The sequence below is a fragment of the Dermacentor albipictus genome, chromosome 5 (genome assembly GCF_038994185.2).
Source record: "Dermacentor albipictus isolate Rhodes 1998 colony chromosome 5, USDA_Dalb.pri_finalv2, whole genome shotgun sequence".
NCBI lineage: Eukaryota > Metazoa > Arthropoda > Arachnida > Ixodida > Ixodidae > Dermacentor > Dermacentor albipictus.
The window spans coordinates 113,649,941-113,666,566 of NC_091825.1; the positions used below are offsets into that span (position 1 = coordinate 113,649,941).

The following is a 16,626-nucleotide window of genomic DNA, read 5'->3' on the forward strand; positions in this document are numbered from 1 at the left end:
TGCGCTGAGGCTCTGGTGCGATAGATTATACATTTCGTACTAGAGACCTCTTTACAACCTTGACGCTGAGCTGCCCTCCCACTGCTATGTGCGATAGAGGAATACCTATGCGAGGTGCAATCACACGAAGGCAACTAACAAAGCAAGTCGTGCCGCTAAAGTTTACGTAGTACGTGATCCCTGCAGTCGAAACGATGTTCCAGGTCAACCGTCATGGTCATGAGCGGCGTTGACCTAAAGACTCTCATGTCCTCGTTTAACACACAGTTGCAAATATCAAATAAAGTGGAAGGAGCTACAGTCGTCCACGTGACACAAATTTAAGAGCATCGCGCGCGTCGTGCGGAGGTTGTGGGTTCGGCTACTATGCCGGTGGCAAGCTCTCTCTTTCTTTCACTTCCCTTTTGCCTTCATAAAAAAAGATATGCAGTTTACCGCAAAATTAGCCGTCATTTAATTTTAAAAAACAATAACTGTTAATATCTCCTATGTCGTTCTTGGTTTCATTGTCCGTTGGCTTCGTATTGATCTTACACACTATTGAACGACTCTGCTCTCCTCATCAGTCTTCTCGCTTTGTACACAACACACAGGTGATGAAAACCCGCCGCTGTCAGCGCGTTCTGGGCCTGCGAAAAACAAATCTGCGCATTCTCTGAATTCGTCGTACGACAGCGGGACACGACGACTATGCCGTGCCGTGCCGTATACGCACCTCTCATCATATCCTTTAGACGAAGCACAGCTTTGTTCTCGGTGATCAGTTTATATATATATATATATATATATATATATATATATATATATATATATATATATATATATATATATATATATATATATATATATATATATATATATGTATATATAGGCACGCGTTTTGCAACGCGGCTCTATATACTATACACGCAGCTCCAAAAACAAGATCAGTGTACCAGCCTCGCCAGACAAACCGAGTCAGCAAGATTTAAAGTTTCCAAATACCACCTCGCGCGCCGGGGTACCTTTAAAGCTCGGCCTGCCTCCCAGGACAGCCCTTTCGTTTACCCCGCAATTTTCGTCGTCGACGACGACGACAAAGGCAGCAGAGGCCCGTCCTCGTCGTGCATTGTCAAACAAGGAGCTGTTCCTTTTTTTTTCGTCTCAAACGAGAGTAGAGAGCGCCCAGGAGAATAGACTGAAGCTAGTGCAGCTACATCAGCGAATGAATGGAGAAAGAAATAAAGATGAGCAAAGTAAGAAATAACTATGAAAAAAAAACGAGGCCGACAAGGGAGTGGTCGCGCAGGAAGGCAGGCGCATGCCCCGCCGTGTTGCTCTGATCGATCTTGTTTCCTGCAGAGCGCCAACTGAACTATAACACGCGCCGAGTCAGTAGGTTCGTGCAAAAGTAGAGACAACTATATGGCCTCCGTTATTGCGTTCGTTGCCAGGTATCTTGGAAGCCATGAGACAACCGTAGAAAAAAAAAAAGATTCCTACGACAAATACTAAAGGAAACACAGGCTTTAGCGTCCGTGGAATTCGCAAGCGTGACGGTTCGGTCTGCATGGCCAATGATGGCGTGCTGTTGGGGAGATTGTCGAATTGCCCCATATCGTCGAATGCACCACCACCATGACAACTCTGACCGCCACAAAGGGCTGCTGTACACGGCATCCCCTATCGATTAAAAAAATATCGCCGTATACATGATGCTCTAAAATCATGGCGTCCACGACGTGTTTCCGGTTCCGCAATCACTTCCGGACACGTACAACCCGGAAAATCATGGCGCTCGACATCTTGTGTCAGTTGCACGGGAGGAACGGTCGCTGGGCATCGTGGATTTGCGTTTCACCTATTACGGAATTTGGCAACGTGCGGAAGTTGACGACGTTCACGAGATGCCGATATTATAACACTTGGGGAAGCGAGCCGTTCGCTTGCCGTCGCGTTATTGGCCAGAATCACACCTGTACGTCGTCCGGAACGTCTTTTTGGGCCAATCACGCAACGTCAGGCGAACGGTTAGCACCCCACGGTTAGCACTACCTGAGTTTGCCTAAGTTTGGCCCTTCTCGATTCAGACTGCTTTTATACTTTGCTCATAGATCGTATTCCACAATGTATTGCGTTATAAAGGTAGCAGCTTGTCAATAGTTGCGCATTTGCACAGTCTCATTATTTTCTGCGCTTACAAAAATAAAAGTGATTGCTTAATTACGTATACGCGAATAAGCGTTGCCCAAAATTCCCTAACCACGCTTTCGTGTACTGCAAGCGCCGGAAACGATCGCCAGAGCCACAAACACGTTATGGTCGCCACGTTTTGGTCACCACTCATTTAAAGCCAGATAAGACATGGCGAATGAAGGCACGAAACCTTTGGAGCCACAAGAACGAAGATAAGACAAATCCATCTACTAACCAGCATTCCCAAGGTATCTGAATGTTCGCAGTGCAGAATTCCCTTTGGTAAATTGAGTAGGAAACTCTATGGAAACAAGTATGCTAGCTCAGTCATAGGGGGCGTGCGTGCGCTGAGGGCAAAAAAGGGAGGATGTTCCCATCTTCGAAGGCGAAAGAGACAGAGAGAGAGAGAGAGAGAGAGAGAGAGAGAGAGAGAGAGATGGGTGGGCATGGGGGGGGGGGTTGATGCAGTTAGGCTGGCGCGGGTTAACGTTAATTAGTGATAAAGGCGAAGTCTCACCATCAGACCGCGTAGAAACAAAAGGTAGAAAGGCGAAGGAGTGGCAAAAAAAACAAACTTGGAGGCACCGGAGAAGACGGGAGAAGCAGACTGATAGGAGACGATGACGCGGCTGGTCCCGGCGCCGAAAAGACTGTTGTCCGTTGCTTTCGGGAGCCGGCCCGAACGACGCGCTCGGGCGCGCAGCGAGGCCTCGTGTGCACTGTTGCGAGATGGGCCCGAAGCCCCGGACGTATATCCTCGGTGGCCACACGCAAGGCAAGGGCGCTAACGCGTTAGCGTCGCAGCGGGAGCAACAGCGGCAGTCGCCCAAACCCAGCGCCATTCCAGGAGTTCCTGCGTTATTCTGTTTCGTTTCTTTCGTTGTTGTATTTTCTTTCATTTCCCTTCTTGCTGCTCTATCGCTATGGCAGGCGCCTTTTCCCTGTCTTCTTGTTCTGACGAAGGGCGAGAGAGGCAGGAGAAAAGGGTGGGGGGAGAGGGAGAGAGAGAGGTTCGTGTTTCGCTGCGCGTGAGTAGGCACGCGAGAAGACAAGCCAAAAGTCGTCCGCGGCCCGGGTCCGTCTGGCTGCACGACGACCGACTCTGGGGCTCGTTTATCTTCGGCCATCGCACGTCTGGCCGATCCCGGCGCGCCGTGAGTCCTTCCAGCTTCGTTCCCCTCGACTTCAACGTCATTCCCGCCCACCTATCCCAGCCTTCGCCTTCTTCCCGTCCGACCCTTCGTGTTCGCAAGGCCTCACGTGACAGCGTTTCATTCTGGTAGGATGTCTCCGGTTTAGTGACGCTAGATAATAGAACCCGAGACGCCAAAATGGTACCTCGTTGTACTCTGCCGACTGACCAACCAAGCGATAAATATACAAATTGATTGATTGATTGATTGATTGATTGATTGATTGATTGATTCATTGATTGATTGATTCATTGATTGATTGATTGATTGATTGATTGATTGATTGATTGATTGATTGATTGATTGATTGATTGATTGATTGATTGATTGATTGATTGATTGATTGATTGATAGCTCTGCGGTAATGTCACCCACCTCGCTCTGTTAAACGCGCGCCAAGACCGCGGAAGATTTATTTATTTATTTATTTATTTATTTATTTATTTATTTATTTATTTATTTATCTATTCAAGATAACGCAGGGACTACGAGGACCCGCATCGTTAGCCCAGTAGCTATGGCGTCGCGCTTCTGAGCACGAGGTCGCCGGTTCGATCCCAACCGCCGCGGTCGCATTCCGATGGGGGCGAAATCCAAGAACGCTCGTCTACGATGCATTGGGTGCGCGTTAAAGAACTCCAAGCGGTCAAAATCAACTCGGAGTCCCCTACTTCGGCATTCCTCATAATTTTATCGTCGTATTGGCATGTAAAACTCCGGAACTAAATTTTTCAGGGACAATCAGGGACGCTGTAGCGGAGGATGGCTTTGGGTTGATTTACTGCGAAAACTCAATACGCGTGTAAGCAAAGCAATGTGCGATAATGCGAGACTGCTGAACGCTAACGCTTAGATGCAGTAAGGAAAGCTTCTTGAAATTGCCAAGGTTGAGATACTCTTTGACAGCAAGTTACACTACTAAGCGTTTATACTAGTGCCTGTTATCTCGTATGGGGCCTTTTGTGTGTCATATACCTCCATCCACGGAAAGAAAGCATAACGAGAACACGGGAAACAATATTTCGTAGGCGCGTATGGAAATCTCGGAGGCAACAGCACTAATTCGCCGAGTATCTGCTAGATGGCGCTGCACTGCCGGGCCGGATTTTTCTCATGGGTTAACCTAGGTAGGATATTAAGCAGCATAGTAGCAAGAGCTTGGTGGCGCAAGCCATCGCCCCGTTCCAAAGGGGACGCTCATAACATCCATCCATCCATCCGGATATAACTGGTGCATATCGCTCTTTTTAGGGTACCATATACATCCACGTAAAGTATTTCTAGCACCCTAGAGTGGTGATGCAGCGTGTTAATACCTGTACTTCAATATCGCGGACGCGGAATGGTGGAAGAGATCAAGAAAGTTGGTAGCCAAATACAGGCTAATTGAAAGCCTAAATAGACAACCAGAAGTAAACAAAAAGAAAGTGATAAAAAAACGGTAAACTGGATACGAAAGAACGAGACGAAAAAATCCATGGAGATTTACGAAGATGGCAAGCAAGAAAATAGGATAGAAAAAAATTGTACAATAACACAAGAGGCAGTGCTTTGCTATTTGGGGCCGAGCTGGCTGCCTTAGGACAAAAACGTACAGGAGCAAATACTGGTGACTAGACGAGAAACATGTCTACTGTGGAAAAATTCCGGAGACGACTCAGCACACACCGAAATGGAATGACAACATAATCACCCTGCAAGAATTGTAGGGAATGTTCCCCTATCCGTTGGCGTTAATCAGCGGTCAAGATAATTAAGGCAGCTATTTTTAGAGTAGTAGAGGAAATAAAGCAAATGAGAAATTAATCCAGGGTCGTTACCAGTGTCTCGGAACTAGTGTCATCCTCAGAATTCGTTCCAAGTGGGTAAGATTTTCGATTTCGCCGGCTACAACCCGTAAATTTCATTCGGTGCGGCAAAGTAATTAGTATCAAATTTAGGGTAAAAATATTTTAATTAGTATTGAAATACTTAAGTATAAACCCCATGCAAGCGATCTTGCACGCGACAGCGACAAGCGACATGATGGAGATGACTGTCGCGTTCGCTCGTCGCCTACCAGTCGTACCCCATGCGAGCGACGACTTCGAGCGACGTCTCCCCAGTGTTGCCGGTATGAGGACAGCAATATAGACGCCGAAACTAGCGTCACGCGTGCTTTATTAACTTAAGTTGATGTGTTTTACTGTAAAAATCAGCATAAAATATTTCTGAAGGTCTTCCAGTAGGTTCTTATCTTTGCATGTATAAAAATTCAATCGTTTGCTCGTTCCGTGCGACAATCGGAAATACTTGAGTTATGTGCATCCAGTTCCGGCTTCGCGCTATCGGCTAGTCGCTCATAGCACTTCCGGGCGACGAGCGACGAATTCTAGATTTGCAGAAGCGAGCGATCGCGCGACAAGACCGAGCGATCTGTTCACGCGACGGCCCGATCCGTCGCTCGAAGTCGTCGCTCGTCGCTGTCGCGCACAAAATCGCGCTCATGGGATTTAGCATTTACTTTGATTTCTCATGCAATTATTGTCCGCCCCTGAAAGTACTCTATCTCAAGAAGTAGATTTTTGCTACATCCCTCGGGTGGTTTAAATGAAAACATCTGTTAACTATAAAATAAAACTCCCCGTATAGTAACATCTGATTAGTCAAAGGAGCATCACCGAATAGTTATCGCCGCCCCGTTTCGAAGGCAGATGCCATTAAACATCATCATCAGAGCATATACATTAGCAAATATTGTCAACAGGATGACAAATGCGTCTGCTGCTGCAAAAGTTGGAGCCCAACTCAGTACATCGTAATGAAATGCCGAGGAATTCACACAGCGATAACCGTAGGGAACGTCATCCTTCCAGAGGCGCTGTGGTTCTACGAAGCTACAAACACACAGCGAAGATGTCGGGATGATGCCATTATTCCTTTCCATAAACCTTCTTTCACTTTGAGGATTTCCGCAAAACTCATTCGTCATGTACGGCGTGTAAAGGAGATGATGGCCATGACGTGTTTTCGGCCCCTGCAATCGCTTCCGGTTCCTGGAGTACACTAAAACATGGGCCTTCGTGATGAGCAGCCATTACTCCGCGGATACTGACGCTGGGACATTTCATTTGGACGCCACCAACTCAGTGGTTATCGGAATGAGGTTATCGGCCCGAATTCAGAAGCGCGGTGGTACGTAAGGTTAATTCGTGAAAATGTACACGTTACCAACCACTCGCGACACAGAAACAATAAAATACATTCACCACTGACAAAAAAAAATTATAAGAAAGAGGAAGTTCTCGAACCGAAAATTCCTGCGCATCCGAACATTGAACTCCAGAGTGGTCTGCGCTCGCAGTTAGCGGTTGGGATGTGCGGTGCATAGGAAGCATGTCCGTGTAAAGAGTGTGAAAAATATTGTCTGTCTAAAGGGCAGCGCAGTGACGAAGATATTACGAGCTTATTCACGAGCAAAGGTATTTACGCGCACCGCTTATGCGGAACAGAGTAAAGGAACTTCATTCATCCGTAAGCACGCGCCCTAAATCTGGCCTACGTAAATCAAGATGGATCGTTGCCTATTATGCACTATTCGCAAAGAGGACCGTTGTGCCAGGGTGGTCGCCGTGCTAACGTCAGGCCACGGCTCCAATATAAACTTGCACGACGATTTCTGTGAAAGAACTCTGCTTTCTTACAGCAATCGCCATGTGTGTGTGTTTGATCCGGGACACCGAACACCGACCAGCATGAAGCTACGAAATATGAAAAGCTTGGCCACACTGCTGCTTCACAATGCTCTACATCTAATTTTAACAAATGTGCATTTGCATTTAGACGCAAAGTACAAGGGTCACCTAGTGCTGACTGCTCGCTTAAGCTGCGAAGCAACGTACTTTTGTTGTTGTCGTTTCTTTCTTCCGTGTTTATGCGACACTGTTGTGAGCGGCCGTACGCCAACACAGACGTCCGCATATCCGCTGCAAATGACAAACGAGCGGCCGAGAGTGGGCAACACCAGCCGTGCATGCTGCATTTCTCAGTAACTCTGACGCACAAGCGGAGCGATCCAGCTTGGGTGAGCCAATCGAAGGAGCGGTCGGACGGACGGCAGGACGGACGGACGGACGGACGGACGGACGTGCCCGGTGCAGACGTGCGCTCCCACGCGACCTCCTACGCGCACGAGCTAGCACGCATCAGCAAGCGTACGTGGAGTCGGGGCTTTACACCGCGTACCCCCTCGCGATAGAGCGTCATCTGATCCGGCGTCCGTTCAGAAAAAATGCTCCATTGAGCATCTGTCTCCAGCAGAGTCGTGAATGCAATTCCGACCCCCAGAACAACGCTGATAACTTCCCCTCAAGTTACACAATGCTGTAGAACAGAGTATACGCACCAGACAATGCGTCAGCACTCAAGGCGGTGACGTCATGCTTGAGGCTCAGTGCCCGCCTTTGTGTTTCCTTCAGTGCAACGCAAACATCATCGATAAAGTGTGGAGTCACTGCTCTGAGTGCTAAGGCGTTGTCGTGTCTACTCTGTTTCAAAACAAAGCGTCACAGAAGAGGTAGCGACGAGAGCTGCTCTGACGCTCGAGGCGGCGCTCTGAGTTGTGCTCGGGCCTGAGCAGACGATGTTCTGACGCGGAGACAATAGCACAAAATGCCAAGAAAAGGCGCCTAATAATTAGCACGATTGTATCGCCATTTGGCTGACGCCAGCTGCAGCGTCCACTCCAATGTCTATATCACCCCTTAGCGTATTATGGTGAATGGTTGCGGAGAACGGGTGAAACCGAAGGAAGGCTGGAGAATCAAGAACTGCGTAGGAAGTCTGCGCGCGCGACAAAGCAGACGATGATATGTCTCTTCGACTTGTCGCCCCGAGCAGGTTGCTATCCTGCTCATTGTCAAAATCCGCCAGAACGTCGAATTCGCCATCTTGTGAGTTCTGATTGGCCCCCAGGGCTGCTACGCCCTCTCCGATTGGCTGCAAACGCCAGCATGGCCGAATTCGACAATGTCCGTAATAGCAACCCCGGACTGCCCGGGACTGCCCAGAGTCTTGGGAATCTGATACCACAAATCCAAGAGACCCGCGCTGCGATGCGAAGAGACGCGCAATGCAATAAGGCGCGGGTCGTCATGCTCGCTTTCCCCGGACGATGCTGCTACAACCACGGCGTTACATCATTCCGAAAAAAAGGGGGTACGAGCGAAGGGTAGCGAGGGAAGTGTCGGTATCGAAAGAAGGGATCACAACAACAAACAAAAAATAAGGAGACGGAGATAAAAAAAAACAGAAAGGAAGGAAGGGTCGTTCAACTCACCGACATTCTCCATGCTCTGCGTGAGCAGCGCCTCGAACGTGTGTAGACTATAGCTCTCGGCGTCCATGCCGCGCGCCAGCGCGTTCCTGAGGTGCGTCTCGTACTCCATGAGCAGCTTGCTCGTGGGCGACTCCTCGTGCGACGCCTGCCTCCGCGGGGTGGCGAGGCCCGAGGCGACGGCGCTCCCGCCGCCCGAGCCGCCGCCGACGCCAACGCCGGCGGCGGCGGCCTCGCGGCCCCCCTCGTCCGAGCTGGTGTCGTTGCTCGAGCTGGGCGGCGTGGTGGCGTAGCACAGGTTGTCGTACAGGAAGTGGTCCGACGGCGGCGACCCGTCGGCCAGGTCCAGGCCCACGCTCCGCTCCAGGCTCCGCCTCCTTCCCGACTCGGAGCGGTGCTCGCGGTCGCGGAGTCGCGGCGTCGTCGAGCCGTGCTGCACCGAAGGAACCGACCGCCGGTGCTGCTGTTGCTGCGGCGGAGGGCGCGGCGGCGCCCGCAAAGAAAGAGGTTATGCATAACGCATAATCGCAAGCGCGTGCGGTATGCGTTATACGAGAGAAAACCGCAAGGGTCACATTATCGACGCAGAACGAAAAAAAAGGGGGGGGGGGGAGGACCGACCACCGGTGCTGCTGTTAAAAGGAGGTTATGGATAACGCATAACCACACGCGCGTGCGGTTATACGTTATGTGAGAGAAAACCGCAAGGGTCACATTATCGACGCAGAACGAAAAAAAAGGAAAGGGGGGGGGGTGGGGGGGACCGACCGCCGGTGCTGCTGTTACTGCGGCGGAGGCGGCGGCGCCCGTAAAAAGGAGGTTATGGATAACGCATAACCACACGCGTGTGCGGTTATGAGTTATGCGAGACAAAACCGGAAGGGCCACATTATCGACGCAGAAGAAAAAAAAAGGGGGCAACTCAACAACAGTTCACATCGAAGAAAGACAAGGTCTTCCGGGGCGCATTAGTGTATCATTCGGGGTTCTGTATAGCCTGCACTACCTTCAAGTCCTCCTTTCGGACACTTATTTATTTTATTATCATTATTTAGCCATTTCCTATGTTAAGCACCGCTGAACCTACTTGGCGAAAACCCGACCAGCGACCGACCGACCCACCCACCCACGCCAAGTTTTAAGGAAGTAGGCAAAGGAAAGTTCGCTTTCAAAAGAATACGCCTGTCTACAGCGCTTTAGTAACGCATAAGAGAAGACCAGCTCAGAACGTGTCCAGAACCCGTCGCTACTTCTTCTGTCCTAGCCATGCGTAGCTTTTAGAGTGTATGACACCGTAAATGGTGGTGTCCAAATCCATGTTCCAAGAGACCACTCCCTCTAAACAATAGAAGCAGATCTAGAAGAATATGTGTTTGCTTGCGTCATGCACCGGAAGCGATTAGGGAGCCGTAAGCACATCATAGAGGTCATGTTTTAAACATCACCTATTATCTAGGCAGCCCAACCAATACATTAGTAAGATGGAAACTTGAAATATTCAACAGTGGATGCAGCAGCCTGGTGCCAACGTTTTGAGAAGTAGACTAGTATATTTTATGGAAGCAGCTGCGTTTGGGCCGTAAGATCTGCGTTTGGGTCGTAAGCAAGCCCCGTGAACAACGCTTCCAGCTTAGCGTTCATGTCTCGGCATTGCTGATGTTAGGGTCGAAACGATGACGTTCGCAGAAACGTGGGGCCGTAACGTCGGCGTTCCAGTCCCCAGATGGCAGCCTCCTTCACAAGTCATTCTCGTGGGCGGCAGAAACTTCATGCTTTTTATCGTTTTTAGCCTTGATCAGCGCATGCTCCTTTTCATGAGCAACGTTAGACAGTTATGATGAGGCCAGCAGCCCTTTCCTCCTTGATGCTCAAAAAAAAAAAACATCCGTATCTACCTCTACATCTCTTCATCTATCTATCTATCTATCTATCTATCTATCTATCTATCTATCTATCTATCTATCTATCTATCTATCTATCTATCTATCTATCTATCTATCTATCTATCCGTATCTATCTATCTATCTATCCATTTATCTGTCTATCCAAATCTATCTATCTATCTATCTACCCATCTATCTATCTATCTATCTATCTATCTATCTATCTATCTATCTATCTATCTATCTATCTATCTATCTATCTATCTATCTATCTATCTATCTATCTATCCATCCAGCTATCTATCTATCTATCCAGCTATCTATCTATCCATTTATCTGACTATCCATCTATATTATCTCTCTCTCTCTCTCTCTCTCTCTCTCTCTCTCTCTCTCTCTCTCTCTCTCTCTCTCTCTCTCTCTCTCTCTCCGTGTTGGGACAGGACGAGCCGAGCCCTGGCTGCCGTACCTGGTGCATGTGCGGCTGCTGTGCCGGCGGCGGCTGCTGCTGGTCGGGCGAGGAGGAAGAGGAGGGCGGCAGCGGGTCGAGCATGCGCTTGAGCGTGTTGGAGTCCAAGCTGAGCGCGGCCAGGTCTCCGCGCGCGCCGCCCGACGCCTCCTCGAACACGTTGTCCGAGCTCTTGGAGCGGCCGGACGCCTGCAGCTGCGGGCTGGACGGGCTGTAGTCGACGCTCTTGGCCTGCTCCTTGCGCGACGCGTACTGGTCCCGCAAGCGGTTAGACTCGCCACCGCCGCCGCTCCGGGAACCCGCTGCGAAAAAGCGGGACGATCGGGGCGTTATTAGCGACGGCCCGAACCGAGGGATCCCCCCGCCAGTTGGCCAATATCTCCAACTTAGGGGGTTGCGTCAGTGAAGGATTTCTTGCTAAGCGAGAAAAGTGGGCGCTCTCCCTTTAACGAGGCGCCCGCGGCTTCCAGCCACGGTCCGCAAGTGGGGTAGACGCGTTTTGAAACCGGTGCTCCTGCTGTTCTTCCCTCGGCTAGGCCGCGTCTTGTGTCAGTGGCTGTGAATAACGAGAGTGGAGCCGATGTTGCTTAAAGAGAAGAACATTTCCAGTGGGATCAAAGAGTAATCTGTGCTTCCAGGGACGAACGAAGATAGCAAGTTGTTCAACAGTGGACTACAAATGAAGAGGCAGACAAAAACGGAGAAGAAGAAAAAAAGAGGGGGGAGGGCGTTTAACTGACGCTACGGCACGCCGTAGGGTAACGATCGAAGCGTGAATCTCAAAATCCCGCAGAGGTCAGAAAACAAGCAGCAGGAATGCGGCTTCGCGCAGTCGTCGAGGTCGAGTTTTTTTACGTTTATGGTTCTGGGATCCGCATGAACGTCTCCGGAGTTCGCATAAATCCCACCATGGTGTAATACGGAGGCCTGAGACGCAAAACATTTTTCTCTCGCGTATGACCTTACCACCTCCAGAATCGTTAATGATATTCCTGCCGGCGCATTCTGATTTGCGTTAAAAAGCAAAAAACGGCCGTCTACAAAGATCTGGGTGCAATAGCCTCAGGCGGTGCGCCCCACTTCGATGCCTGCGTCTCTGCTACTAACACTCAGGTCTGCGAGTTACCAATACGCTATATGTTGTCTCATCTTCCAGGGGTGGGACTATCCAACGTCATTTTGGAGAAATTTTTGGAGCAAGTAAAATTGCGTTTCAGAACAGTTTGGAGCAGACGAAATTGCATTTTGGTGCAGTTTGTATCAGACAACATGGCGTTTTGGAGCAATCTGGAGCAGGCCAATCTGAATTTTGGTGCAATAACGAAATATGAAATATGCCCGCGTACTTCAAAACCACTGAGGAATGCAGAAGAAACCAACATGAACGCTCTATACTGCAACTGTCTTAAGAGGAAGCTTTAGCTCGGGCCAAACTCCGACGCCGCGAATTCAAATACGTGTAAAACGCAAAAACGTTTTCCTGAGATAACCCCTGGACCGGTTTTAATTAGATTTGTTGCATTTGAGAGAGAAAGTTCAATTCTAGTGACTGCTGGAAGCGGAATTTTGATTTAAGTCCTGAATTTTGTTAAATAGATTTTCGAAAATTCAGAAGTTTGAAAAAATAGTAGCACGAAGTTTACAAATTCGTAGCTCTGCATCAAGAGAAGATATCGCGGTTCTGTAAACGTCCTCGATAAGATCTTTCAAAGCGGACAAATTCGTTATGTCACTTTATATCTTCCGTAAATTTGTTACGTTGTTTACAAAGGTTCTGCAAAAGCTGTTTTTCCATATTACTAATTTTTTATATTCTTGTGTAACACATAATTTTTGTTCGATTTAGATGTACTATCAGATGCAACTCATAGAATTGTATTATCATTTTTCGTTGCTGAGTTACAGAGTTGTAAGCTTTATAGTTCTGATTTTAGAAAATATTCAATTTTGCCAATTTTTAACAAAAAATTGAGGACTAAATCGAAAATTCGAAACCAACAGTCACTAGATTTTAAGGTTTTCTTTCAAGTGCAACAAACATAATCAAATTTCGCGCAGAGGTCGCTGAGAAAAACGCATTCTCTTTTTACATATATTTAGATTGGAGCACCAGAGCTATAGTTTCCTCTTAATGCGACTTTTGAAGCGGATTACACCGATGCTGAAACCGTCAAGTACAGCAAATTTGGTAATATTGCCTGCGTATTTTAATCAGCTGTAGCAATAAAGAACAAACATGCATTCTGCAATAGTGAGTCCGACATTGCTAAAAGTAGCGCAATATATTTTTTTATAAATGCATAAATGCTTCCGGCCACTTGCCGGAAACGCCGAAAAGTGCAGTGTAAGAATAAGCGCGAAAATTGCAAGGAACTGCGGGAGGCGCCATCGCGCGTTGTGTGGAATGTGAACCGCTGCACTCTTTTTAGGGCAATGAATCTATTCACTGTTCGCAGCCACTGCTACAGCACACATGCCTAAGCCGTTTTGGATCCTGCTTGCAGAAATGTCGGTCAATTTTCTGTGTTTGGCGCAGTTTGGCGCAGGTAATTGGCGTTTGTATCAAGGTGCCGCAATAGACGCAGGAGTCCCGTCCCTGCGATTCGTAAAATAAACGCCGTCAGATTATTTTTCGAACATTGCCAAGGTGTCCTCACGTATTGGCTAACTTCAGCCTTGTTTTTCATTCGCGCCAACAGAAGGCAGAACCACACAATTTACTCTTATTTCTCTCGTGAGACGATTAACTCACACCATCGCTCGAACACATCGAAGGTTGGGCTCAGACCTACCGTAAGGAAATTTGCGAGAAACTAGTGTCGACTACTGGGAAAACTGAACTACTGCTGCATAAGGGTCAAAATATGCTGAAGAACGAAATTCGGCTGGCCATCCATAAATGGTGTTTCACCCAAAACATGGAGCTTAAGATAAGTGAGCGAAAAAGAAGCATCAGTAGTTCACCAGGTGCTACATAGGCGCCCTTTTTCTTTTTAATTAGGACATTGCGTGCTACGGCAAAGCAAGATGTCATGTTTAACCCTCCCCCCCCCCCCCCCCCCCCACCACCACCACCACCACCACCACCCTATTCCCACCAGCAGAACGATTCTGCTGTGTATCGCATACTTTATCTCTTCAGTAAATATCACCAATTTTTGCGATTAGAAATCAATAGACCGGAGAAGAAAAAACAATCTTACAATATCTTACCCCTGATTATGATCGCAAGGCACATCTGCATGTCCCAAGATACAAACCAAGTCTATCCAGGAGGACCGTCGAACATCACAAGCTATTAACTAAACCATTAGCTTACTCTCAGTAACGTAAGAATACTAAACGATTTCTACAAAGTTATGTACAGCCTCAGTAACTGCTTTCGTGACCTTCCACTCTGATTCCAAGACGAAATCTTATTAACAATAAAATTAACAATAAAAATAAAGAAGATATTAATACGTCCTCGTACGGGCACGTATCTTCCACCATTGTAGCCAAAACGTGGTGAAGAAGTCAAGATCTATGTGCAATGCAGACTAATGAAACTTGAGATGAAAATAAACCTTTTCTGATGAATTTCTATTGACAAGGCTACTTAATTTTCCGTCTGACGTTAGGAACTCCTGAACACACAAAAGTACCTGTAAAGCGTGCTTCACCACAAACATTACTCCTAGTGTAAGAAGCAAGCTTTACAAAAAGGATTTCGACTGCGTCGGAATTGTATTTATTTATTTATTTATTCATTCATTTATTTATTTATTTATTTATTTTAAAATGCGGTTTTCTACGTAAAAATATGGTTACGTTTCCGGGTTCACTTATTTGAGAGCTCCTAAGAATAAGTGATACAACTGGAATAAATATAAATCAAAATGTAGAAGGCAGCGGCTTCAACTATAATCGAAACATCAGCTTCATTTTTGCTGTCAGCTGCGGAAGATGACGATGGGCTGGAGGATATATCACAAAGAAGGAGCTATCGCGACATAAATGCTTGCTAAGGTATTCAAAACTACCTTCACCATTCCATGCAGTTTCAGTGCTAAGATTGGACCATATTGTTAATATTTTTCTTTGTGCTAATTTTAGTCCAATTTGTACTGCCTGTTTTTTCAGTCTGCACTCTCCAAAATATATTTGCACTAACCGATTTATATGCAACTTGAGTTTCATTGCGTTTATATTTAAACACGCTTTAATTTCTTATGTTCCAGTAGCCAATTCTTGGCCAACACTCCATGGCGTTACGCGCACTGCCAAACAATGGCACTCTACTGACAGTTGCGTAAATGGGAGCCGCACAAGGGCACTCTACCGACAGTTTCGTAAACGGGAGCGCCGACCGCTCTTCCGATTAAACCGCTGGGCTGTTCACGATCAAATTTCGCACAGAGATGGCATCTCGCGGTAGGCGCATTTTAATTCTTTATTTCAATGCATTACTTGCATGCATGTTTCATCTAAAGAAAATCCAAAGGTCACGTCAACAACGGCGACGCCAGCAAAAAGAAAGCGCGAAATTTGCTGCAACAAAACGGTGGCGCCCTCTGTCAGTTCAACGGCGAAAGAAGTTGCACGCCGCGTTCGCCTCCTAGCCCGTGGTGTCGCCCTAGTACCGACAGACGGTGCAGCCATTCCGTTCCCACTAAGCGAGCCTTTCAGTTTGGTATCGCCGTGGATGACACATGCGTTGGATTAACTCTATGCAGAAACAAGCAAGTGATGCACCCAGAAGTACTAAAATTCACTGCCACAAGATACCAGTGATTAAGCCAGCAGTTTAGACGGGTTTAACTGCTTTTCGTTTATTAAAAGAAAACATGTCCTCTACTGGGCCAGGACAACCGCCTGCTCCAGGCCAAATCGCCGCGTAGACGGCCCGCTTCTACTAAACGCCTACAAAGACTCTCTTGCGTTTCTTTTTTTAATGCTAAAGCATTTCCTTGCCTATCCCTGTGCACATTGCTAAATCCGGGTTTCCGGCCAGTGTGCGATGCTTCTTCCTCTTCATCTTCATCATCATAACATCTTTTTACGTCGGACGAAGGCCTCTCCCAGCGATCTCCAATTATCCCTGTCTTGCGCTAGCTGATTCCAACTTTCGCTTCAAGTTTCTTAACTTCATCCCCCCAAATAATTATCTGCCGTCCTCGACTGCACTTCCCTTCCCTTGGCACCCATTCTGTAACTCTAATGGTACACCGGTTACGCGCTCCATGCCTTACATGGCCTGCCCAGCTCCACTTTTCTCTCTTAATGTCAACTAGAATATCGGATATCCCCGTTTTCTCTCTGGTCCACACCGCTATCTTCCAATCTCTTAACCTTATGTCTAACATTTTTCGTTCTACCGCTGTTTGCGTGGTCCTTAACTTATGCTCGAGCTTCTTTGTTAACCTCCAGGTTCCTGTCCCATACGTTAGCACCGGTAGAATGCAATGATTGTACACCTTTCTTTTCAGCGATGCTTAGCGCTTTGTGAATGGCATTACAATGTCTTCTGATGTGCCCACAATGTGTGTGTCCGTCAGTCGGAGCAAGGCCACTGCATGTTGACCCTCAGCTGTGACGCCCGGGATACTATTG

General features: G+C 47.7%; 1 protein-coding gene across 8 annotated transcripts in view; it reads right to left on the bottom strand.

Moving 5' to 3' along the window:
• The window catches only part of sif (still life), a 251,444-nt gene that overhangs the window by 138,104 nt on the left and 96,714 nt on the right, over positions 1–16,626 (bottom strand). For 7 of the 8 annotated variants that reach the window (XM_065454834.2, XM_065454836.2, XM_065454833.2 and 4 more), the window contains exons 8-9: positions 11,035–11,336; positions 8,686–9,151 (exon numbers count right to left, since the gene is read on the bottom strand). In XM_065454834.2, the coding sequence (XP_065310906.2) occupies positions 8,686–9,151; positions 11,035–11,336 (768 nt within the window). The remainder of the gene's footprint in view (positions 1–8,685; positions 9,152–11,034; positions 11,337–16,626) is intronic. The other variant, XM_070538773.1, reaches the window with a different exon arrangement.